Source organism: Caretta caretta, chromosome 25, assembly GCF_965140235.1.
Source record: "Caretta caretta isolate rCarCar2 chromosome 25, rCarCar1.hap1, whole genome shotgun sequence".
NCBI lineage: Eukaryota > Metazoa > Chordata > Testudines > Cheloniidae > Caretta > Caretta caretta.
This window is the reverse complement of record NC_134230.1, coordinates 15,436,559-15,458,044: the sequence shown is the minus strand read 5'-3', so window position 1 is coordinate 15,458,044 and position 21,486 is coordinate 15,436,559. Positions and strand designations below refer to the sequence as shown.

Here is a 21,486-nt window from a genome sequence, read left to right as displayed (position 1 = left end):
TGCCCTGCTTTGTTATTGCCTAAGCTCCTTCTGTCAGCTCCCCCGACGCAGCCAGGGCCAGCCCCCCCATTGGGACCATGCTCCAGGGGCCTCCTGGGCAGCAGGACGGGCACCAGGCAGGCTCCCACACCAGGGAGCTGGTGGCAGAGGCAGTCGAGCTAGGACTAAAGTGCCAGGCTTTGACAGCAAGGAGGGTGAGTCTTGCCTGGGGCCCCTGGAACTTTTCAGCATGGAGGGTCCATTTGCTCTTGCTATCATTTACCCCAGTACCAAGTGGGGGCTGTTCTGATTTGGGCATGCCCCAGTGCCCTGGAGAGAATGATGGCACAGCGACTTTGGCCCTTTAAACCCGACAGGAGGGCTCCTTCCAAAAGACCTATTTTAGCCCAACCCCAAATTCCTGGGCCAGAAGCAGGGCTCCTGGAGAAGGTGCTCTGGCCTATGCTCCGGGGGTCAGCCTGGCTGAGCACCCTAGGCCCTTCCAGCCTGCAGAAACTAGGACATGCATGTCCCCTCTCCCCAGTGACCCCTTCCAGAGCAGAAGACACCAGCATTGGAAGCAATCCTTGCAGGCAGGCAGGTAGGTAGCAGCTTCCGCTCCTGCAAAGGGGGCCCAGGGCCCCTGGCCAAGGCCTCGGCACTGGCTGAACCTGCCTTTCTAAGGACAACCCAGCCTGGCAGAGCCCGTTGCAACTGTTGGAACGGAGCCCAGCGAGGCTCAGGGGCTGACAGCTCCTTCCAGGGCTGGGGGTGAATGCTGGGCACTCCACTGTGGGTCCAGGATGAGTTGGGCCTAGCTCCCCAGGCCTGGGGAAGGGGCTGCCCTCTCCAAGAAGCTGGCGACTGGTGAGCACCACAGCAGGAGAGAGATGAGCAGTGGCAGGGTGTGCCCAGCACCAACCCCCTGGCACAGGCAGGGCAGCTGTTGACAGAAGCCGGAGGGTGGGGATGGGACTCAGCTGAGGCAGCGGAAGCCTAAAGTCATCCATTGTGTGAACGAATGGAGAGTTGTCCTGCAAGAGGACGGACTTGGACACAGGCCACCAGCACCTGTAAAGAACAGGGGGTATGGGGACTATTTACAGTTCGCTAGACCAGGGGTTCTCAAATTTCATTGCACCACAACTCCCTTCTTACAACAAAAATTACTGCACAACCCCAGGATGGGAGACTAAAGCCTGAGCCCACCCAAGCCTCCCTAAGAGGGCCAAAGGCCAGCCCTGGCGACCCCATCAAAACAGGGTTGAGAACCGCTGCACTAGACCCGGCAGCAGGCCCATCATGCAAGGCGCAGGGTAGATGAGCAGGATTCCTGCGAAGAGCAGGTAGAGGGAGGGCCAGGCCTGGCTGCTGCAGCAAAAGCTGATTTCAGGGACCTGCTGCCCCATCCCTTATATGGGGAGAGCCCTAGGCCCTCAAGGATTCAGCAGCACCGCTGCCCCCTACAGCTGGCTCAGGGCAGCGTTGGCAGCAAGAGCAGCCCCAGGGCATTCCCCTAGGCTCGCAGCATCCAGTGGGGTGCATTCTACTTGAGGAGCTCAGGTTGAGCTGGGGCCCTACCTGCCACAGCCACCCCAGCACAGACCCACTGTTAGTCTTGTGCTATGACTTTTCCCCCAAGGAGGAAGCCTGAGAGGAGAGATTTGTCTCTATCCCGGCTCAGGCCTGGACAGTCACTGGCCTGACAGGAAGCAGAGAGCTCCTGACCAGGGCAGTGCCGGCTACACAAAGATAGGGAGACACCATGTACATTTGGACAACAAGGAGTTCGGTGGCACCTTAAAGACTCTGAAGAAGTGAGGTTTTTACCCACGAAAGCTTATGCTCAAATAAATTTCTTAGTCTTTAAGGTGCCACCGGACTCCTTGTTGTTTTTGTGGATACAGACTAACACGGCTACCACTGAGAAACTCCTTCCCTACCCAGGGAAACGCCAGGAGCCTTGACACCCAAGCTCTCCCCGTGCTAGCCCCTCAGGCCCCCATCCTTCCCAGCACTGGGAACAGAATTGAGGAGTCCCCACTCCTCCACCCTGAGATGAGGCTAGCACAGGGTCAGGACCACTGACCGGGAGATCCAGCTGCCAGTGGCTGCCCGCAGCAGGACGACCAGGAGATCCACCTCGCAAGATTGGTTTATTTTCTTTAAAAAAAAAAAAAATTTTAAAAAAGAAAAGACGCAGCAGAGCGCAGGCCAATCCCCCTCCCAAGCCCTCGGGCAGCGTGCAGTTCTTGGATGGTCTCACTACCTGGTTCTTTTCCTCGTCGGATTTATTTTAAACACATCACGATGTGTAGGAATCTCTAAATATACCGCAAATATAAACAAAAAAAGAGGAAAATATATATATATATATATATATATGTATCTATAGAACAGTAGTCTAAACCATAAAGTGCACAGCCATGGCTTTACACAATTCTACTCAGTGAGGGGCGGCAGGGGGATACCCCCATGCCCCGTAGGGGGAGACCTCCACCCAGGCCCTCCCCCACCCACCTCACCCTCCAGATCCCAAATTAAAAAAAACAGAGGTGGTGTCTTGATTGGCAAAGAGTCGATGCAGAGGAGGGGCTGGCTTGGGCGCAGCTGGAGAGAGATGGGGGGGGAGGTCGAAGGCCCCTGCCAGCTTCGGGGGTCCGGCGCCGCTGAGAGGGGGGATTGGGAGGGGGAAGGAGAGGGTGGTTCTGTTTTCCTCCAGGGTTTCTCTTTTTGGATTGCAAGCTTAGTCCGCTACCGGGAGACACGGCGCTGGGGCGAGGATGGCGGGACGTAGGCTGGCCCAGGCTCCAAGACAGGCTCTGGGGAAGAGGGGAGAGGAGACAAGATGCTGTTAGAGGCGGATGGGGCCTGGGCAGCAGGCTGGTGGCACAGGCCTGATTTTCCCCCAGAGCAGCTCTGGCCTGGTTCCAAGCCTGGGGCGAATGGCACCGCTGGTGACTGGAGACTCCGGCTGACTACAGTGGGGAGCATGGTGGGGGTCACACACACACACAGGGGTAAAGTGCCAGGCTAAGTCAGCGGCCACCCTGAGGCCTGGGCAGTGGGTGGGATCTCAGCCTAACGCTCTGCCATAACCCTGGGCAGGGCAGGCGAGAGAGGGAGGAAGGGGCTTGGGTGGGAATTCCCAACAGCCCTGCAGCCCCCACTTTGTCCAGCGTGTCTTGGCATGGGCGAAGCCCAGCTGTTAACACACAGGCACCACTGAGCCTCCAAGGGAACAGGGACACTGCAAAGAAAAACAGGTGGGGCTGAGTCTCAGGCTCAGGCCAGGTAGATGTCTGGGCTGAAAGCCAGTGAGGGGCCAGGATCCGAGAGTCCCACTTTCTACACTGCAGTTGTAACCCCGCAGCCCCTGCCTGAGCCAGCTGACCTGGGCTCTGATTCGGTGTGCAGTGCAGAGGTACCCCTAGAGACTCCTTCCAGAGGCCAGCTCTCACTAAGACTCCCCTGCAGCACCAAGGATAAGCCCCACGCAGAGCCCCAGGGGCAAGGGGTGATCAGGAGACCACAGCTAGGGCAGCCCCCTCCAGGCCAGGACAGGAGCCCCTGCCCCCAGCCCTATAAAATAACCTGCACTTCCATCGCACCTTTCAGCCATCAGTTTCTCCCAGTGCTTCAAGGAGGTCAGTCTCACTAACCCCTCTGTGGACAATGAGGCACAGGAAGGGAAAGTGACATGCCCAGGGTCACCCAGCAGGCCAGTGCCCAAGTCGGGACTAGAACCCAGGCACCCTGACTCTGTGGTATGACCGTAGGCAAGGCCCATTGTGGCTCTATAAAACAGGGCTAGCAGGGCGTTCTGCCTCACAGCTAGGGGGTTAAATTGGGGAGGGGGCGGGAACTTATGACCCAGAATTAGGTTTTGTTAAAAGACTATGAACACCCCCAGTCCTGAGAAACGTCCCTGTTCAAACCATCAGCTGAAGACTCCCTTCCACCCAGCCATGACCCGCCCCCCCAGCGCCAGCCACGACCCTCCCCGAGCAGCGCCAGCCTGTAGGAGAACCAGAGCAAGGCAGGGAAGGAGTCTGACTGTGTGGTTAAGGAGCCCTTGGTTCGATTCTGCCCCCAACTCTCCATGTGACCATGGGCACGTCTCTGGCCTCAGCTGTATAATGGGCATAACCAACCTTCCTTCCTCCCATTAGCTGCCTTGTCTATGGAGATTGTAGGCAGGGCAGGGCCAGTGTCTGGCACCCTGGGAGCCCCCATCTCGGAAGGGGCACTTAGGCCCTCTTGTCCACAATCACACTGCTCTAGTCTCCTTCTCCAGCATGGGCAGCAAGAAAATGAGTTCAAAAAGCTCCATTAAAGGCAAGGAACAGATGAGGTTGGTTTGTTTTGGTTTTTTAATGTTTCAAGGTGTAAACCAAAGGGGAAGGACAGCAGCAGCCACACAGGAGTGTCCCTTTGATTAGCCCTGGGGAATTATGCTTTGAGATTTGACTGCAAGGCACCAACCAGACTGAAGGGTCAATCCTCAGCAAGGGGCTGGAGGGAGGGAACAGCTCCAGCACTAGGGAGCTGGGCAGGAGGGAGAGGAAAACCAGCTGAGGTTTCTCCCCCCAGTGCTAATTTCCCCCCCCCCCCCCAGGTGACTCACTCCCAGCCATGAATTAAACATTAAAGTCACCACATGGGCCTCATACGTCAGCCTGCCAGCTGAAGGGGGAGGAATGGGCTTTTATTCCTGGCTTGCCCCCGAAAGCTGGTTGGGAGCCAGACACCAGCACCCTGGCCCCGTGGAGCGCGTGTGACGAGCGAGCGGGGACCAGGGATGAGTCAGCGCTGCCTGTGCTTGTGAATTGGAGCGGCAGCAGAGCCGCTGGAGGGGGTGGAGGGCAGGCTCGGCTCTGCGAGCACCACAGCCAGGAAGCAAGGGCCACGTACGTCAGCCGGCTGACATGGGCAGGGGATTGGCATGGCTGCTGGCCCACCGCCTGGGATTTGGAGCTACAAACCCTGGTGCTAAAGCCGCTTTCCCAAAGACAACATGCCCCGGCTGTTTTCAGGGGAGAACCAGCTCACCTGTCTTAAGCAACTCTTGCCCCACTTCTGCCCCTGACCCCTTCAAACTGCCTCAAATCCTATTCAGGAGTGTGAGAGCATGTGTTAATGGGAGCTGGCCCTGGGGTGGGGGTTTAGCATGGTGGGACCTTAACCTGAGCCCAGGGGGGAGGCATGGGGTGAATTTTGGGCTTATGCCAGCGGCTCTGGCCTGGCGTCTCAGCCGTACAGCAAGGCTTCTTTTGACGCATCAACTCTGCCGAAGCGTCCCTGTGGAACAGAGGCAAGGCCGGGGGGGGTGAGGGCTGGGGGTCAGCGCAACGCCCACTCCCTCCCCACAGCCATAGTGCAGCAGCTGCAGCCCCTCTCGGCTCATCCAGACGCTGCTGTGGCATGTGCATTTGGCAAGGTTTCCAAAGGGCAGCTCGGCACTCAAGGCCCATGGAAAGCCGAGGGGAGTTGGGGTCCTGGGGAGCCACATGTCTGTGGTATTCTTCCCCGGTCCCCTTCTGCAGCCAGTGGTGGGGCTGCAGAAAGCAGGGGATCCATCACCCACCTTGCCTGAGCAGAGGAGCAGCTGGGGGCTGGAGCCCTGAGCCAGGACTCAGCTGGGCCCCCTTGCTACCAGCCACAGGGGGACTGACTTAACCCCTTCCTGGAAGGCAACAGGCAGACTCAGCCCATTCTCCCTGCATCCTGAGGACACTGCCCATATGCCAGGGCTACACAGGGCGTGGGGACAGTGGAAGTTCTCTGGGGGCAGATATGATGGGCCTTTCACTGCCCCCCAGGGTTTCCTGTGCCCCTCAGGCTGGGTGCAGCCCAATCGCCGCTCTGCGGTTGACTTCCATTCACCCTGGGCCTGCTAACCAGAGGCAGCTGAACTGGCCACTTCCTCAGGGAGCGGGGTGGTGATGGTAGCAGCAGGGGGGTGTGCACGCACGTGGATGGGTTCGGGTCACAGGAGCCTGCGAGGGCATTTTGCTTGAGTCTGACCCACTGCCCCAGCCCAGGAGGTAGCAGGTCAGGGAGGCTGGAGCAAATGGAGGCAGGTGCTCAGACCTGGTTCCATCACTGTGGGACCTGGGTGCCGACAGGGAGAGCAGAATGGCACCATCCCTGCCCTCCAAGGGCAACAGAGGCTGCCCTTCCCGTTGGCTTTCAACAGTTGCGACCAGCCTTGCGAAGGGCAGAGACCCCAGCGCCCTGGGCTGGGATGCCCCTGCGTGGGGTGCTGCTTTCCTCAGAGCTTGGCCACGGCAGATGGAGACACCTGCAGGGAGGGGGCCCCCCACATCATCAGGGGAGGAAGCAAAGCAGCCAGCTCCCTCCTCCCAACCAGGAGCTGCACTGCTCTTAACCCCCAGCAGGCTTGGCAAGGGGACAAGGGGGAGGCTGCGGGGGTTTGCTGGTCATGCCCCATTGCCTATGGGCGGCGCAGGATGCGTACCTGCGAAGAGCATGCGCACATCGGGCTCACTGCTGCTTGCAGGTGGAGAGCTTGCGGATCTTGCTGCTGGCAGAGCAGGCCTTGCGTGAGGGGTTGGACGAGGCGCTCGCCCGCCGCTCCGCTTTCGATTTGGTGCTCAGCTGTCCCGGCTCCGTCCCATTCATGCACACCGGCTTGGGCAGCCCTTTGCTGCGGTTCTGGCCATTTGGCGCTGCCTCCTCGTCAGGCACCTGTCCTGGAAGGGAAGCAGGAACCAGGGTTAGGCAGGTGGGAGAGGCGGAGAGGCAGCATGCTCTGGTGGATTATAGTTGAACACCTGTTCTGCTGTACTTCTGGATGGATGTTGCTTGCTAAGTGCTCTAGGATCCATATGCTCACTGGGATTACTCGACATTTGCTGTTCCTCATGGGGACCCAGGGTAGGGTTAGTGGCCTGAGTCATTAGAGCAAGGGATTCCCAAGACACAGCTGTTTGCAAAACTCACACTGTGTTCTCACTTTTTTTGCACGCACCTGGAGCTCAACCGGTGCCTCTAACCCTCACAAGAGCGGCCACACTGGGTCAGCCCAAAGGTCCATCTAGCCCAGCATCCCATCTTCTAACAGTGTACAATGCCAGGTGCTCCAGAGGGAATGAACAGGTAATCATCAAATGATCCACGTGGGATTTCTTTGAGCCCGGTCCTGGTCCACACTGCCCCCTTGGGGCAGGAACACTCCAAACTTTCCCCTGAATAATCGTTGTAACTCCAGGTTGGCACAAGCTGAACCAAGGTGCTAAGGGAGAAACTCGTGTGTATAGCAAGGCTCAGGCTGTTACCAGCTGGAGGGGTTCCCGGGAGTCTGGTATCACTGAACCTGGATGGCTCAGGGTGATCTGCTGTGGCTGCTGAACCTGGGTTACGCCCATTCCCTGCCCTCACCAGTGTTCACGTTCCTCACATCCTGCAGAGGCTCCCTTCGGAAGCTCCGCCCTGAGAGCAGCATTTCAGAGTTAGGAACGTCCCTTCCCTGTGTGATCCCTGGTGGATCTGAGAGGAGCCGAACCCCACATCCCAGAAGAGTACGAGGCACAAGCAGGCAGCCGTACCTTGCTGCAGGAGACAGGTGGGTTGATGCACTGACAGCTCTTGCAGCGGGTTCCTTCATCTAAAGTGAGCGCCGCTAACAGGACATCTGGGACTCTGGGAGGGAAGCTGCTGGCTCCCCATCCGGAAAGGGGGCTGAACGACCCAGATCAGGAGAGGGTCGCAGGGGGAAAACGAGTTTACACCAAGCAGCAGGAGAGACAGCACTAACTCGAAGCAGGAGCTACTTCAGTAAGGATGCAATTCACCCCCATGCAGAGGCCCCTGTGCCACTTATGACCCAAGGGGGTGGGGGGTAGGCCTGGTGCTGGCCATTCTGCATGGCAGTGAACTGCACCCCAGCTGCCCTAGAGAACCCCATGCATGGATCACGTCCCCCAGTGCCGAGCGACCCAGCGGCAGCTCAGAGGAGTGACTCAGCTCTGCAGAGAAACCATTTCCAGTGGAATCAATTTCACAGCCTGGTCACATTCTGGCTCAGGTAACGTGTGTTTGGCAGGGACCTGGAGGAGTGACATTAAACGAGAATGGCAAACACCCACCCAGCTCAGCGGGGTCCCAGGCACTGAGGAGTGCACAATGCATGTTGGCTTAGCCTGCCCTGCTGCTCAAGCTACCCCCATCAGATGTAGGGCTCGCGAGGAGAGGAGTTGTCACATTGCTTGTCTCTCCCCCTCCCTGCCTCGCCACTAGACCCATCCAAGGTAATTTCCATCTCGCAGAAACGTCACGCTCCAGGGCCCTTCAGTTATGACTCAGAGGCTTGAGTGGAAGCAAAGGCTGTGAGGCAATTATGTATAATTTTCTTTAAAAGGATGCGCAGATCCTTTCCCCACCAAGGCCGTGTCACGTCATCACTGTGCGTGTGCCAACCATCACCCCATCTCTGCTGAGCCCCCCGGTAGGGAGGAGAGTGATACATGGTGGTGGTGGTGGATGTCGTTTCCTTAGGTGGGGATGGGGGTGGGTGGGGAGAGTTTCAAGGGCCACCGGGTTCATCTGGAATGGCTTCGACTGTCTCCAACAGGGGGCGATGCACCACAAACCCCAGTCACTGCACGCACACCTCTTCCAGAAGGGGTGGCCCTATCCTCACTTGGCTATAGCTCCCTCCGAGGCTTCATGTCCCCTCATTGGGACAGCTCGTGGATTTTACTACGCTGAGCACATGGCTCCCACCAGCAAAGCGTCAAAGCCCCAGAGAGAAGGGCTGCCTGAGGGCAGCACAGTGTATCCTGCCACACCTGGTCATGTTTCCAGCCTCTGCCAACCCCAGATTTCCCACAGGGCAGTATATTACCTCATAGGTCTCCGCAGCAGATCGTCTCTACCCCCATCAGGTCCGCAAACCGCCCCCCACCCTCGGCCTCACTCTGATCTCCCCTGCCTGCCCCCCATTACTGTACGGGCTTTAACATGCATCCCAGTGCTAGGCATTTCAAATCCTTGTGGCAGTTGGAAAAAAGTCATTTAGAAAAGCTGGAAATGCACAAGTCCATGGGGCTGGATCTAATGCATCCGAGGGTGCTGAGGGAGTTGGCTGATGTGATTGTAGAGCCATTGGCCATTATCTTTGAAAACTCGTGGTGATTGGAAAAAGGCAAATATAGGGCCCATCTTTAGAAAACGGAAGGAGAATCCGGGGAACTAGAGACTGGTCAGCCCCACCACAGTCCCGGGAAAAATCATGGAGCAGGTCCTCAAGGAATCCATTTTGAAGCACTTGGAAGAGAGAAAAGTGATCAGGAACAGTCAACATGGATTCACCAAGGGCAAGCCATGACTGCCCAACCTGATTGCCTTCTGTGGAGATAACTGGCTCTGTGGATATGGGGAAAGTGGTGGACGTGATATAGCGTGACTTTAGCAAAGCTTTTGATATGGTCTCCCACAGTATTCTTGCCAGCAAGTTAAAGAAGTATGGGCTGGATGAATGGACTATAAGGTGGATAGAAAGTTGGCTAGATTGTCGGGCTCAAGGGGTAGTGATCAATGGCTCCATGTCTAGTTGGCACTGGTATCAAGCGGAGTGCCCCACGGGTCGGTCCTGGGGCTGTTTTTTTTCCAACATCTTCATTTAAGATCTGGATGATGGGATGGATTGCACCCTCAGCAAGTTTGCGGATAATACTAAGCTGGTGGTGGGGGAGGTAGATAGGCGGGAGGGTAGGGATAGGGTCCAGAGTGACCTAGACTGGAGGATTGGAGGTTCGGGCTAAAAGAAATCTGAAGTTCAACAAGGACAAGTGCAGAATCCTGCACTTAGAATGGAAGAATCCCATCCACTGCTACAGGCTGGGAACCGACTGACTAAGCGAAAGTTCTGCAGAAAAGGGCCTGGGGATTACAGTGGATGAGAAGCTGGATATGAGTCAGCAGTGTGCCCTTGTTGCCAAGAAAGCTAACGGCATATCGGGCTGCATTAGTAGGAGCACTGACAGCAGATTGAGGGAAGTGATTTCCCCCCTCTATTTGGCGAGGCCACATATACTGGTGAAGCCACATCTGGAGTATTGCATCCAGTTTTGGGCCCTCCACTCCAGGAAGGATGTGGACAAATTGGTCAGAGTCCAGCAGAGGGCAACAAAAATGATCAGGGGGCTGGGGCACATGACTTATGAGGAGAGGTTGAGGGAACTGGGTTTGTTTAGTCTGCAGAAGAGAAGAGTGAGGGGGGATTTGATAGCAGCCTTCAACAACCTGAAAGGGGGTTCCAAAGAGGATAGATCTAGGCTGTTCCCAGTGGTACTAGATGACAGAACAAGGAGCCGTGGTCTCAGGTTGCAGTGCAGGAGGTCTAGGTTGGATATTAGGAAAAACTATTTCACTAGGAGGATGGTGAAGCACTGGAATGGGTTCCCTGGGGAGGCGGTGGAATCTCCATCCTTAGAGGTTTTTAAGGCCCAGCTTGACAAAGCAATGCTGGGATGATTTAGTTGGGGTTGGTTCTGCTTTGAGCAGGGGGTTGGACTAGATGACCTCCTGAGGTCTCTTCCAACCCTAATCTTCTATGATCTCAGAGAATTCATTGGTAGCAATAAGCCATGAAGGAGGGGAGGGGATGCTGTGCTCTAACACACACAACACAATGCGTTCCCTGCCACGTAAGGGAACGCATCCAGCCTGCCTTCCCCCAACCCCGGCATTTGCCTTTCACTGGCACAGCATTGGGGCAGGGGGTGCCCACATGGCAAGGGATGGCAGAACCCACGCAGAGGCTCTGACACAGGAGAGGGAATGTGATAGCATACAAAAGCATGCCATGATCCAAGAGCTGGAAGCAGAAGCTAGCTAAATTCAGGCTAGAAATTAAGTGCATGTTAACAGTGGGGGTATTATCCCCAGAATATCTGATCTGGGAAACATGGCAGATTCGCCATCCCTTGAAACCTTAGAAAGAAACATCCAATCTTGATTTAAGAGACACACTTTGAGCTCAACCCTGGGATATGGGGCTGAGGCAGGAATGACTGAGTGAAGGGTCCCTGGGCTCTGTTCGCCGGAGACCAGACGAGAATAGCATCATGGCCTTACAAATCTACGGCTGTCAGAAGCAGGTTTAGCTCCTTGCTCTCAGAGCCAAAATAGCAGTTGCCAGAGAGTGTGATGTGGAAACCATGGCCCATGGCTCTAGAAGGGATGTAAAGCAGGGAGGGCCCCGGTCCTGCAGTCACACTAGCATGCCCTCCAGGGGTGTGGACTAGTCCCTTTGTTTTCTCTGCAGAGGGAGCACAGAGTGGGTAACACCATTCAGAGCAAAATAGTTTTCGCTCTTCCTCCTGCTGCAGTTCATTCGCTTGATTTTTTTTTAGCAAGACAAATACTCTAGAGCAGGGCCAGTCAGGAGGTCACAACCACTCTCCCTTTTCCTCATATAGTTGAATGGGGTGGAGGCTCCTGGCTAGATCTCAGCTACATGATGATTGGGGGGGGGGGGGGGGGCGGATGTCCTGCTATGAAAGATTGAGACCCATTTAAGACTGAAGATTGGTGCCGGGGGGGGGGGGGGGGGGATTTCCTAACCTCGGGATGATTTCAGGACAAACATTTGCCCATTGCCTGTCTGAAGGGGTCCTTCCCGCACCAGTTTCACATCCAAGGCCATTGTCCCAATGCCCCGTCTTACCTGCTGGAGAACATGGCAGGCAGTTAGTTTTGTTTTGCATTCAGATTCTGGGCTGGCTGTGGGATCCGTCTTTCAGGCCCAGGTTGACATTTTTAGGGGTAATTCACTAGTTTTGGGTGCCCAACTTGACAGTCATGGGGGCCCAGCGCGGGGACTCCAGCTATCAGCTCAGCACCCTGCGACAATCAAGCCCCAAGAGGTTCAGGGTGACCACCCAACCCGAGAGGAGAATTTTGGATCACATTGGTTTAAGTGCCTTGCATAAGAGCACACAGGGCAGACCGTGAAACCCAGCTGTCCTAGGCCACGGTCCAAAGCAGCATGTGATTCTGGAAGCCCCAGCCTGACGCATAACAAAGTGCTGGGCACCATCCTCTGGCAGAGGAGGCCCCTGTATAAAGCTGTCCTGGTGGGACCCCCCAAAAATCAATAGGCTTAGCCCACTGCGCCAGACAGCACACCACAGCCACACCTCCCCACGGAGAGGATTCAGGGGTTTATCTCACTTCTCGCCAAACCCCAATTACGTGGCTGCAGCACCTCAAATAACCCCGCTCAAATCGGAGCTGAGCATTTAAAGCTCCCCTCTTCCCTGCTCATCTGAACACGAGCCAAATCAATTAACGCTTCCAACTGGGGGAAAAAAAATCCGACTCATTCATCTGTCTTTTGTGCAACGGCTCCCTGCCCCCCCAAAAGGAGAATTCCAGAAAGCTTCTCTGGATTTTGGGGGGGGAAGGAGGGGGCAGGAGACACGAACATCTCACAAAGCTAATTTTATCTCCTTTCTCAATCGCTGAGCGTCAGCAGCTCTCAATGAAACTAAAAATTTAACACTTGATGGAGTTCGGCATCTTTCCGCCCACACGGAAGCCTGTGACCCACTGTGTTGCGGCCGTTAGAACAAGCATTATTCTGCCTTCCCATTATCAGCAAAGCGGCGGTACAAAAAAAGAGGGACAACAGCCACTGAGAGCGTGCGTGTTTGTCCTTGCCACCACTCAGGCTTGCCAATCATGCGGTCCAGCTCACAGACACAGAGCAGGTTCAAATGAAAACGCCTCTTTCGCAAAGTGCTTTTGAACTGACTGCACGCACAAACACAAAGGATAGAAATACACTTTTGCAAACACTTGACACTTATTTTTAGACTCTCGTCTAGGCTTCGTTTTCCAATCCCTTCCTGGATGTCAGGGAGTGAAAACAAAAACAAACAAATACAGCAGCCATTTGTGTCTGCATGAACCTGCGGATTGCGGTTCAGGCTGAAGAGGGTTAACAATGGGGGATGGACGAGACAGGGTGCATCCCTTTTAACCTGAAGTTTTGAGACAAAGCCAGCAAGCAGGATCCCTAACCTCACTTAATGTCACCCTTGGAGTTGAAAAAAGGTGAACACCTCTGGAAGCGATGGTTTGTGACGTGCCAGACACCAGAATGTGCTCTCTCCAACAATTTCCTCCGAGGAGACATTTAACAGATATTGAGCGAGGGACACCATGTTTAAGGCTCTTTGCAGACCAGCATAAATCTTTAAAGAACCCTTTAAAAATAAAGCACATTCTTAAATCCCCTTCTTCCTCTGATCAATGTAAGGTTTAATGAGGCTCCTTCCCTCCTCCCCCAACAGAACTCCCACCCCCGCCTATGAGTCACTTGTTCGCTCGCTCTCTGCTGCCCGATGGAACCACAGCTCAATTGATCAGAGCCATTTGCAAGTGTTCTATTTTAATGGAATTTCACTCCATTAGAAAGCGAAGGCTGGCAAAGCAGAGCAAGTTCACGAGGCTGGGAAGGGAAGATAATTTGTTCTCTTTGCAAGCTGTCCCTTGATTTCGGAAACACACACACATACAGAGCAGAGCCCAGCTTGCACTGACGCCCGTGTCCTCTCCCTCCTGCTCCCCAAACGTCCATTCCCAGGGAAGGTTTCACTCACCGGAACTGCAATCTGCATGTTACAAGTTGACAGATGCCACGGCTGGAAGGGACCAATGTGATCATCTAGTTTGACCTCCTGTGTCTGACAAAGGCCACAGAACTTCCCCATATAAGTCCTAGGGCAGATCATTTAGAAAAAACACCCAATCTTGATTTAAAAATTCTCAGTGATGGAGACCCTGGTGAATTGTTCCAATGGTTAATTATTCACTGTTAAAAACGTACACCAAATATCCAACCCTTGAAAGCGGCTTTCCTGTATATGCAGTTTCACCGTATCCCAGTTCACTGGTACCATTATAATTGCCTTAATAGCTATCCCTATTTGAAGGGTCTTAGGGAGCCCCGTGGAATGACCATCCCTCGGCGGGGCTGATCAGAAGCCACGGAATAAAGTGGGCAGCAGGTCTCTTTAGTCATGTACCGAAACTTGGATCAAACCAGCTTCTGGCAGGCTCATGGAGGCAGTCTGTATGTACTTTGCTTTATAACCTTTATAGGTCACACACACAGGATGAGCCAAGCCATAGCTCATTTGTTTGACTTAAGAAGGGGCTGTACCATATTAATCAGGAAGGAACTGTGCCCTTTATTTCAGCAAGGGCATCTCTACAATAGATGAGCAGTCAGGGCTAAACAGTGATGGGGTGTTTCGGGCAGTCACTCTCACAGCACTGGCCTGCGCCAGCTATCTCACCACCACTGTACAACTGTTCTTTAGGAAACTGGGGTTCTAGGAACATCAACAGCCAAGTCTTAATACAACAAAAGATGTGTTACCACACTCACGTAATTGTAATGAGTGCTGCTCTGTGCAGCTGCTATTAACCAGAGTGCTCTATCCCTTTGAAGATGTACAGAGCATGCAAGAGAACTCCAAACATCTTTCAGTAATCTGCATGTCAGCTCGCTGAGTGACAGCTCTTATTTGGGTTTAAATGCTGGTTGCATCAGAAGCACATAATGGTAGAGATGGCTGCTCCAGCTACAATCTTCCCTTGTTACAAAGCACCTGCCTGCCGAGGGCATAACATCCGCTGAGATGAGTGGATGAATGCTGCCGTTAGGATAGTGCTGCTGGAGGCTCAGCCCTGCCCAGGGCAGGGTGCTGCCCAGGCAAGGTAAAGAGCGCGGAGACCACAGACCTGGCAGTCCCGAGTCCCTGCCGCACCGCCACTAAGCGTACAGCCAGGCTTCCACCGGAGATGGAAAGCACACCTCCGGCTTGATGTCTGCGCCCTAGATTCGATTGACCTAGCATGCTAAAAACAGAAGTACAGCCGCAGTGGCACAAGTGGAGGCTGGGGTACTTGCACAAGTACCTAGGGGCCTGGGAGGGCTTGTCCTCTGGGCGGCTAACCCATCACGCTGCTCATGCCACAGGCTACACTTCTATTGTTAGCTTGAGCAAAGCTAGCACGCGCCTGTCTGCTTGAGCTGGAAATTACACCTCCAGCGCCAGTGCGGCTGTACCCGAAGGAACTCCTATCTAACAGCAGGCGGGAAGCCTAGGAGGACAGGCAGAGCTCAGGGGCACATTAGCAGGGTGGCTGCACTTAAGACCGTGTCTCCTCGGACACGTTCTAGGCACGGGGGCTTGAGGCTTATCACTTCTCAGTGCAGAGCCTATGCCTAGTGCTTGGCTTTACTTGCCCTGAACAGAGACAATCTTACGCGCCCTGCTGTGCGCCACAGAAGGAACCACAGGACCGTGACCTCTATTGCCTCTGGACTTGAAAGGAACTCTGCAACACCAGGCTGGAGTGCTACAGCTCGGAGGTTCTGCAGGCTTGTGTGTGACCGGAACCAGCGTAAGGGCCATCCCTGTGAACATGTTCACGTGTGATCGCTCTCTACAGCCGCACGCGTACACAGAGCTGCACCGTTTCTAGCACTGAACTGTAAAGGAATGTAACAGCACAGAACAAACAAGAAATTCTTAAGTATCTCAGCTGGGGTGACAACAGGGAGGGGAACCCAGAAACACTTCAGGGTTAGGCAGTAAGGATTAGTTGGCCAGGGGGTCCAGGCGGCATGGGGGCCGTACAGAAAGCAATCAAAGCAGCACAAGATGGAGCTGCCAGTCAGCAAGGGGCTTGATCTCCCTTGGTGGCAATAGATACCTGGATTAAGCAAACCTTTAAGTACTCAACTCCCGATAACCTTTGTTTAAAAAAAAAAGCTTCTGTATTAAAAATAAGACTCAAAATAGACAACTGTAGTGTTTCACTGTAGCAACCTATCGACAGAACTAAGAGGGAGCAAGTCTGGCTGGTTAGAGTATGCATCAGTCACAGGAAGTGCCATTGGGACTTCAATGCTGGTTCTCTCTCAGGTCACCTGTACTCTGGGACCATAGGGCTAATCTTTGTTTAACAAAAGGAGCAGACTCCCTCATGGAACAGATATATGGCTTTTTTTAAAGTAATGGTGCCCTGTTACAGGTGGGAAAGATCCTGCTGGGGTGCAGAGAAGTCCGGAGGAGATTCTAAGCCAACACTACAGTTCAAGCAGAAAACGCAACTATCTTTTCTCTCTGGTAGCCGTAACAAACTAGGGTAAACTTCGAACGCCTCTTCAACGTTCCCGTCCACTGGCAGCTCAGCTTCCTCTCCAACTGGCTCGGCAAGATCCCCTTTGTGCTCTGCTCTGTTCTCTCTAAGCCCTGCCTCAGCTTCCTCCTCTGAACCTGGGGAATGCACAGGAAAGCAACAGAACGTGGTTAGAAAAAGAGATGCTTATTCTCTACACTAGACCCTGGGCAATGACGACACAAGGAGCTTGGCACTGTGGGCCCTTCGCTGGGCTGTCAGAGGTGCTAAGTACAACAGATCCATCAGGGAGAAGCAGCGCTAATTTAGGGAATAAATTCACATGATTCAACTTCTCTGTTGAGGAGGAAGAGAGCTGGGTGGGAAGAGGGGAAAAGTGGGGGCTCTGACTCCCACCATTCACTGTTCTAGTCCTCCAAGGGCTGCCACGGGAGCATGTAGCCCCGTCAGACACAGACAGGAGTTACGGGGGAAAGAAATACTGGACAAGAATTTCAAACGTGGCTGCCTCGAGTCAGGCTCCTGTTAGAGCTGCTGGGTGTGTCTCAAAAAAATCAGGTCCCTCAAGCAGGTGTTTAAATATGGCTATAGGCTGGCTATAGCCAGCTTTAGACTCCTAGGTTTGAAAGCACTGACTGCAGCCTCATAAGGCCCCTCAGAGGAACTGAGAAGGCACCAACCGAGTCCCTGGCCCAGGTCCTGGACAGTACAGAAAATATTCTGGCAAATTCTCTTCTCTCCTCCCCACCGCGCCTGCTGTTAGAAAGGCTCTAGAGATGGGGCAGTTTCAGGAGCCTAACGAGTTTTTACATGGAACAGAAGGAGCCTCCCTGAGGAAGCCCTGGCTTAGTGAATGGTCACCTTCCTAGACCATAAACATTGGTCAATGGTACTGGTGGAGAGTGAGGACAGAGGGAGAGAATGTAGCCTTCAGACTAAACAGAACTTCCCAAGGTGTTGAGAGCTCTGCAGTTTGCCCAGCTGGTATTGATACACAAATCCTTATTAGAAATCCTAGTTATTAGGAATGGCCGATTGTCACGGGGAACCACCACTTGGAAAATTTCACTCTGATGGAACTCCCTTAGTCTTGGAAAGCCAGGCTCCACCCTGCCGAAGTACATGTCCACTTGGCTGGATATTTGCATGGACACTACCCTGGGGTGGATTTTACAAGGAGCTAAGATTCTGCTGGCTTAGCTCACTTTGATCACTTGCCAAAGCAGCAGCAAACAAAGGAAAACCCCACCTACCTGTGTAGGTAGCTGCCTGAGAGGTCAGCCCAAGGCTGGGTTATTACTCCACGCCTTTAAATGCATAGGCCACTCAAAGCTAAAAGCTGCCCAGGTTACCTTCATGGTGCTCAGGGATGAGTTCCCAGATCACATGCAGTCAGGAAGCACCCACAGTCTAATTAGGGAGCAAAGGCACAGATTGTCCTAAGGCCTAGCTTCTGCATTGAGGACACCGATCTCACCTTTACTCATACCCTACTCAGAGGCGACGTGGGAGGGGGAGCATGTGAGGTTATGGGTGCCCCCCCCCCCACGCCGGTTCGCTGGTTGGCTTGTACTGAGCATGCTCAGTAACACTGCTGAAGCCGGCTGCCCTCACTCTGTCCCCCCACTATTGGCAGGCACAGGTCACCTCGGACCCAACTGAAGTCCATGTGAATTTGGCTCAGTCTGGCAATCCTAGACCGCAGGAGCTGGAAGTCTTCCCAAGAGCAGAGATGACCTATCCTCAGACACTTAGGATCACCTTGTCGTAGAGGAAGTCATCTCCTGTACAGGCATTAACCGTAGCATCTCCTTGCAAAGTGACCATCAGACCACCCATACCCGGATGAAGCAGAATGAAGACAAGGGAGCAACTGACATGTTTATGGTACGTAGTTTGTAATCTATTAAGCAGGTAAAGTAGGAGCGAGAAGACTGAGCAACTAATTTGATGGCTGCTGGTGTTAAGAATGAAAGTGATCAAGCCAAGTCTTTGTACTGTGCCCTCCCGGCGCCTTGGCCCGCCAGCTCTCCACATACCCTTCATTTCTTTTTCTCCAGCCAAGTTCCAGGATTTACATGCATCCAGACATTGAAATTTCCAAAGCCAACTAGGGTATTCAGCTACACAATTCCCACTGATCAACGGGAGTTGCATGGTTAAATTCTATCTGGCTCTGAAGATCTCAAGCTGTTTACTGATTTTTAGAATTTGGGATTTTTTCCTGTAAGGCAATTCTGTAACTATAGACAGTTTCAGAGACTGGGACAGGGGAATATAAGCCTCAACAAAACTGAAAGTTAAGCATAACTCTCTGAACTTCCCCTTCCTCCACAAATATGCTATCTGCTATGAATACGGAGTCATCATACCGGGCTTCAGAATAACTTTGAGATGGTCTTGTAAAATTGGCTGTGGAATGAAGCGTGTGGAACAGTAAAATCCATCAGGTAGAGGCTATTACTGGATGCAATGAAGGAAATTGGCACATGGGTAGCACACAGGAAAGGTTATCCTATTTAAGAAATAAAGGACCGATGCATCGGAGCACCATAGCTGGCTCAAAGATCGTGCATCATTTAATAATCAATAGGCTTCTCAGCTATTGAAAGCATTTGGCCATTCAAACCATGTTTTCTCCAGAAGGTTTTAAAATTGGCCTGAAACGTTACCTTCCCCTCCCCAGTCCCGTCACCTTCTTCTTGCTTACCTGGTACTGTGAAGTCCTGAGTGTAGATGATATCATCTTCAATGTCATACAAGTCATCATCCTCTTCCTCATTGTAGCCATGGAGATCTTCCAGATAAGGCACCACCGTCATACTCCTCCACCTGTCCTTTGTCTCTGGGCTGGGAGGTATGGGGACCAGAACCTCTGCCTGAGTGTGTTTCTTACGAAACCAGCTGCAAAGAGTCCAAGGGACAGGTTTTCAGCATGGCCTCCCTTTCAACAGGAAGCCCTCAGAGTCTGAGATGCCCCCTACCAATCCTAGCAGAGCGATGCTGTTTTTTTTTTTAAATTAATGGAAAACATCTTGCACTGGTTTTTGCCCTTGTAGGCTTCACCACAGGGCATAGTCTGGAGAGACCAGTGGCAAAAAAGGTGAATCCTGGGGCCTCTTGTCTCTGCAGCAGAAAAGAAAGTACCAGGTGAGCGCGCCACTCCTGAGGGCTGCCACTGAGCTAAGGAGAACCTCTGATGGATCTACAAAACCATCTCTAGCATTATGGCAGCAATGGCTATACACTGCTAGATATACATGACCATGACAAATACCCACAATAGGATGGCTCAGGGGACAAGAATAGCTCACCGATTCCAACCTGGCCTGAACGAACATGGAGAATGAATTACCGCCACTGCATATATACAGGGGGTTCCTCAAGAGCAGGGTTGGCAGTGAGCAGTGTGAGGGAAGCCAACACTTACTGGTGCTCTCTGAGCTGTACCTGATCTGCAGACAGGAGATTTTTGTCTGTAGTGATGAGAATCAAGCACTTTCTCCCAGCTTTAGAGAGTCATAAAATAGCATAACAGGAAGAAAAGGGAACTTGCAGCCTATGAGTTTAAGAGCTATGGATCTTGACCCCAATCTCCCCCTTCATGGCAATATACAGTGGGATCATGGCACAGTCACTTAATATTTTACCCTTCCACCTCACCCGTCTCGTTGGAATTCTACCACCATTTAATCCATCACCCATAGCGCTGTTCTAACTTGCCATCTGCCCAGAGAGGAATCTCAGCGCCAAATGCCATTATTAATCAGATCAAGAGTCTAACAGTCTTGCATTACATCAATATCTCAGGAGCCAGATGGGTGGCTTTTTCCACTTTTCACTGCCCTATAATAGATGTGCTCCTGTACAGCTCTCAGGGCTGTGCAGTGGAGTTAAAAAAACATTTCCTAGAAGTACCATTGGAGTCCCTGTACACCTAATCTACAGTCCAGAGGAATCCAGCGCACTTGGGTTCTCAGCTACATTCCAAATACCATTTGCCTGTAACAATTCATGGAGTCTTCAGCATGCAGCTTTCTCTGACATGCCTTACCCAGCCTTCACACATTCAGCTGTCTGTAACAAGTGCCCGAGCCCCCAGTCACGCACCCTGATGACTCCACCAGCCTGAAGGATCAATGCCTATGGATTAAGCATTCAGGTGGTCAGGTTTTGGTCATCCAATTGCTTCTTCCCACATCCTATGTGAATCACGCTGCTGGGCAGCTTCAAATCTGGCATGCAGAGCAGCACGTCCTCCAATTTCAACAGGCAGTTCTGTGGGCTCTGCCCAGGAGGATTATCCCACACACAGGAAGTGACAGGGGCGTTCAAAGCATTCTCACTTAAGGAGTGTCTGGTGTAGAGCAGCTGGGTCCCCGGATGGGCTGCTATCCCAGCATTAAATATTAACCCCCTGCTTTTGTGCCATCGGTTGAAAAGTAATGAATCCACGAAAGCCAATCCTTCCCAGCACTAGCTTGGTAAAGACAACGGTGCTGTTTATCGGGGCTGCCTGGGAATACCAGGGAGGTGCCCCGCACTTGCTGGGAAAGGACACCGTAATTTGTCATTGTAAGCGGATCTGGTCTAACGAGGCTCTAGGATTTCTCCTCCAGCCTATTAGATTCATTTTAGGGCTCCTGAAAGCTGCTGCTTGAAGTCAGAGACTATGTTCTCTACCCACGGAACAGGTGTAGAAAGCACAGCACTAGCCTCCCTCCCCCCTATGCTACACCCCATTTTCCACCAATGTGCCTCAGACCTGACCTGGAGGGTCCATGAGTTCTGCCTCCATCACCCATTTGGTGCTCTGGCCTTTTTGCTGAGACTGCTGCTCCAAGTAATACCAGGTGCAACATGAATGCTTAGATACTGGGTCACATATGTAAACATTAGAAACAGGTTTTGGCTACTACCAACCTGAGACAGATTTGAACGGTTTACCAAAGGGGATGGGAGAGATCCAGAATGGACTCTTGGGAACGTACGCCATCCTGGTTTGTTTTAAATCGCCACCGCCGCCCCACCCCCCGGCCCTGACCTGGAATTAAGTTGGGACACAGGTCTCCTCCACAACACAAATGCAATCATGATTGTGTTAGAGACTTAAGCTGGTTAGACAGTAAGCCTAAAAATATGATGTTAGTAAACCCTGTCCAGTGAAAACAAACAGTTAATTACATTTTCACACACGTGTCTCATTCTACTGGGACGGACCAATCAATATTCAAAGGAGGAGCAAACCTTGTTCAAAACCCAGCTTTGCAAGCATGGCTGAAAATAAAGCTATGAAGCAGCCTGAAGGGGAAATAGATT

At 53.0% G+C, this 21,486-nt stretch overlaps 1 protein-coding gene across 1 annotated transcript in view; it reads right to left on the bottom strand.

Moving 5' to 3' along the window:
* Positions 1-2,345: 2,345 nt before the first annotated feature.
* Positions 2,346-21,486, bottom strand: part of STK11 (serine/threonine kinase 11) — a 73,470-nt gene continuing 54,329 nt past the window's right edge. Inside the window, exons 8-10 of the mRNA XM_048830518.2 lie at positions 18,878-19,071; positions 6,461-6,695; positions 2,346-2,801 (exon numbers count right to left, since the gene is read on the bottom strand). Coding sequence (XP_048686475.1) covers positions 6,487-6,695; positions 18,878-19,071 — 403 coding nt within the window. The 3' untranslated portion in view covers positions 2,346-2,801; positions 6,461-6,486. The remainder of the gene's footprint in view (positions 2,802-6,460; positions 6,696-18,877; positions 19,072-21,486) is intronic.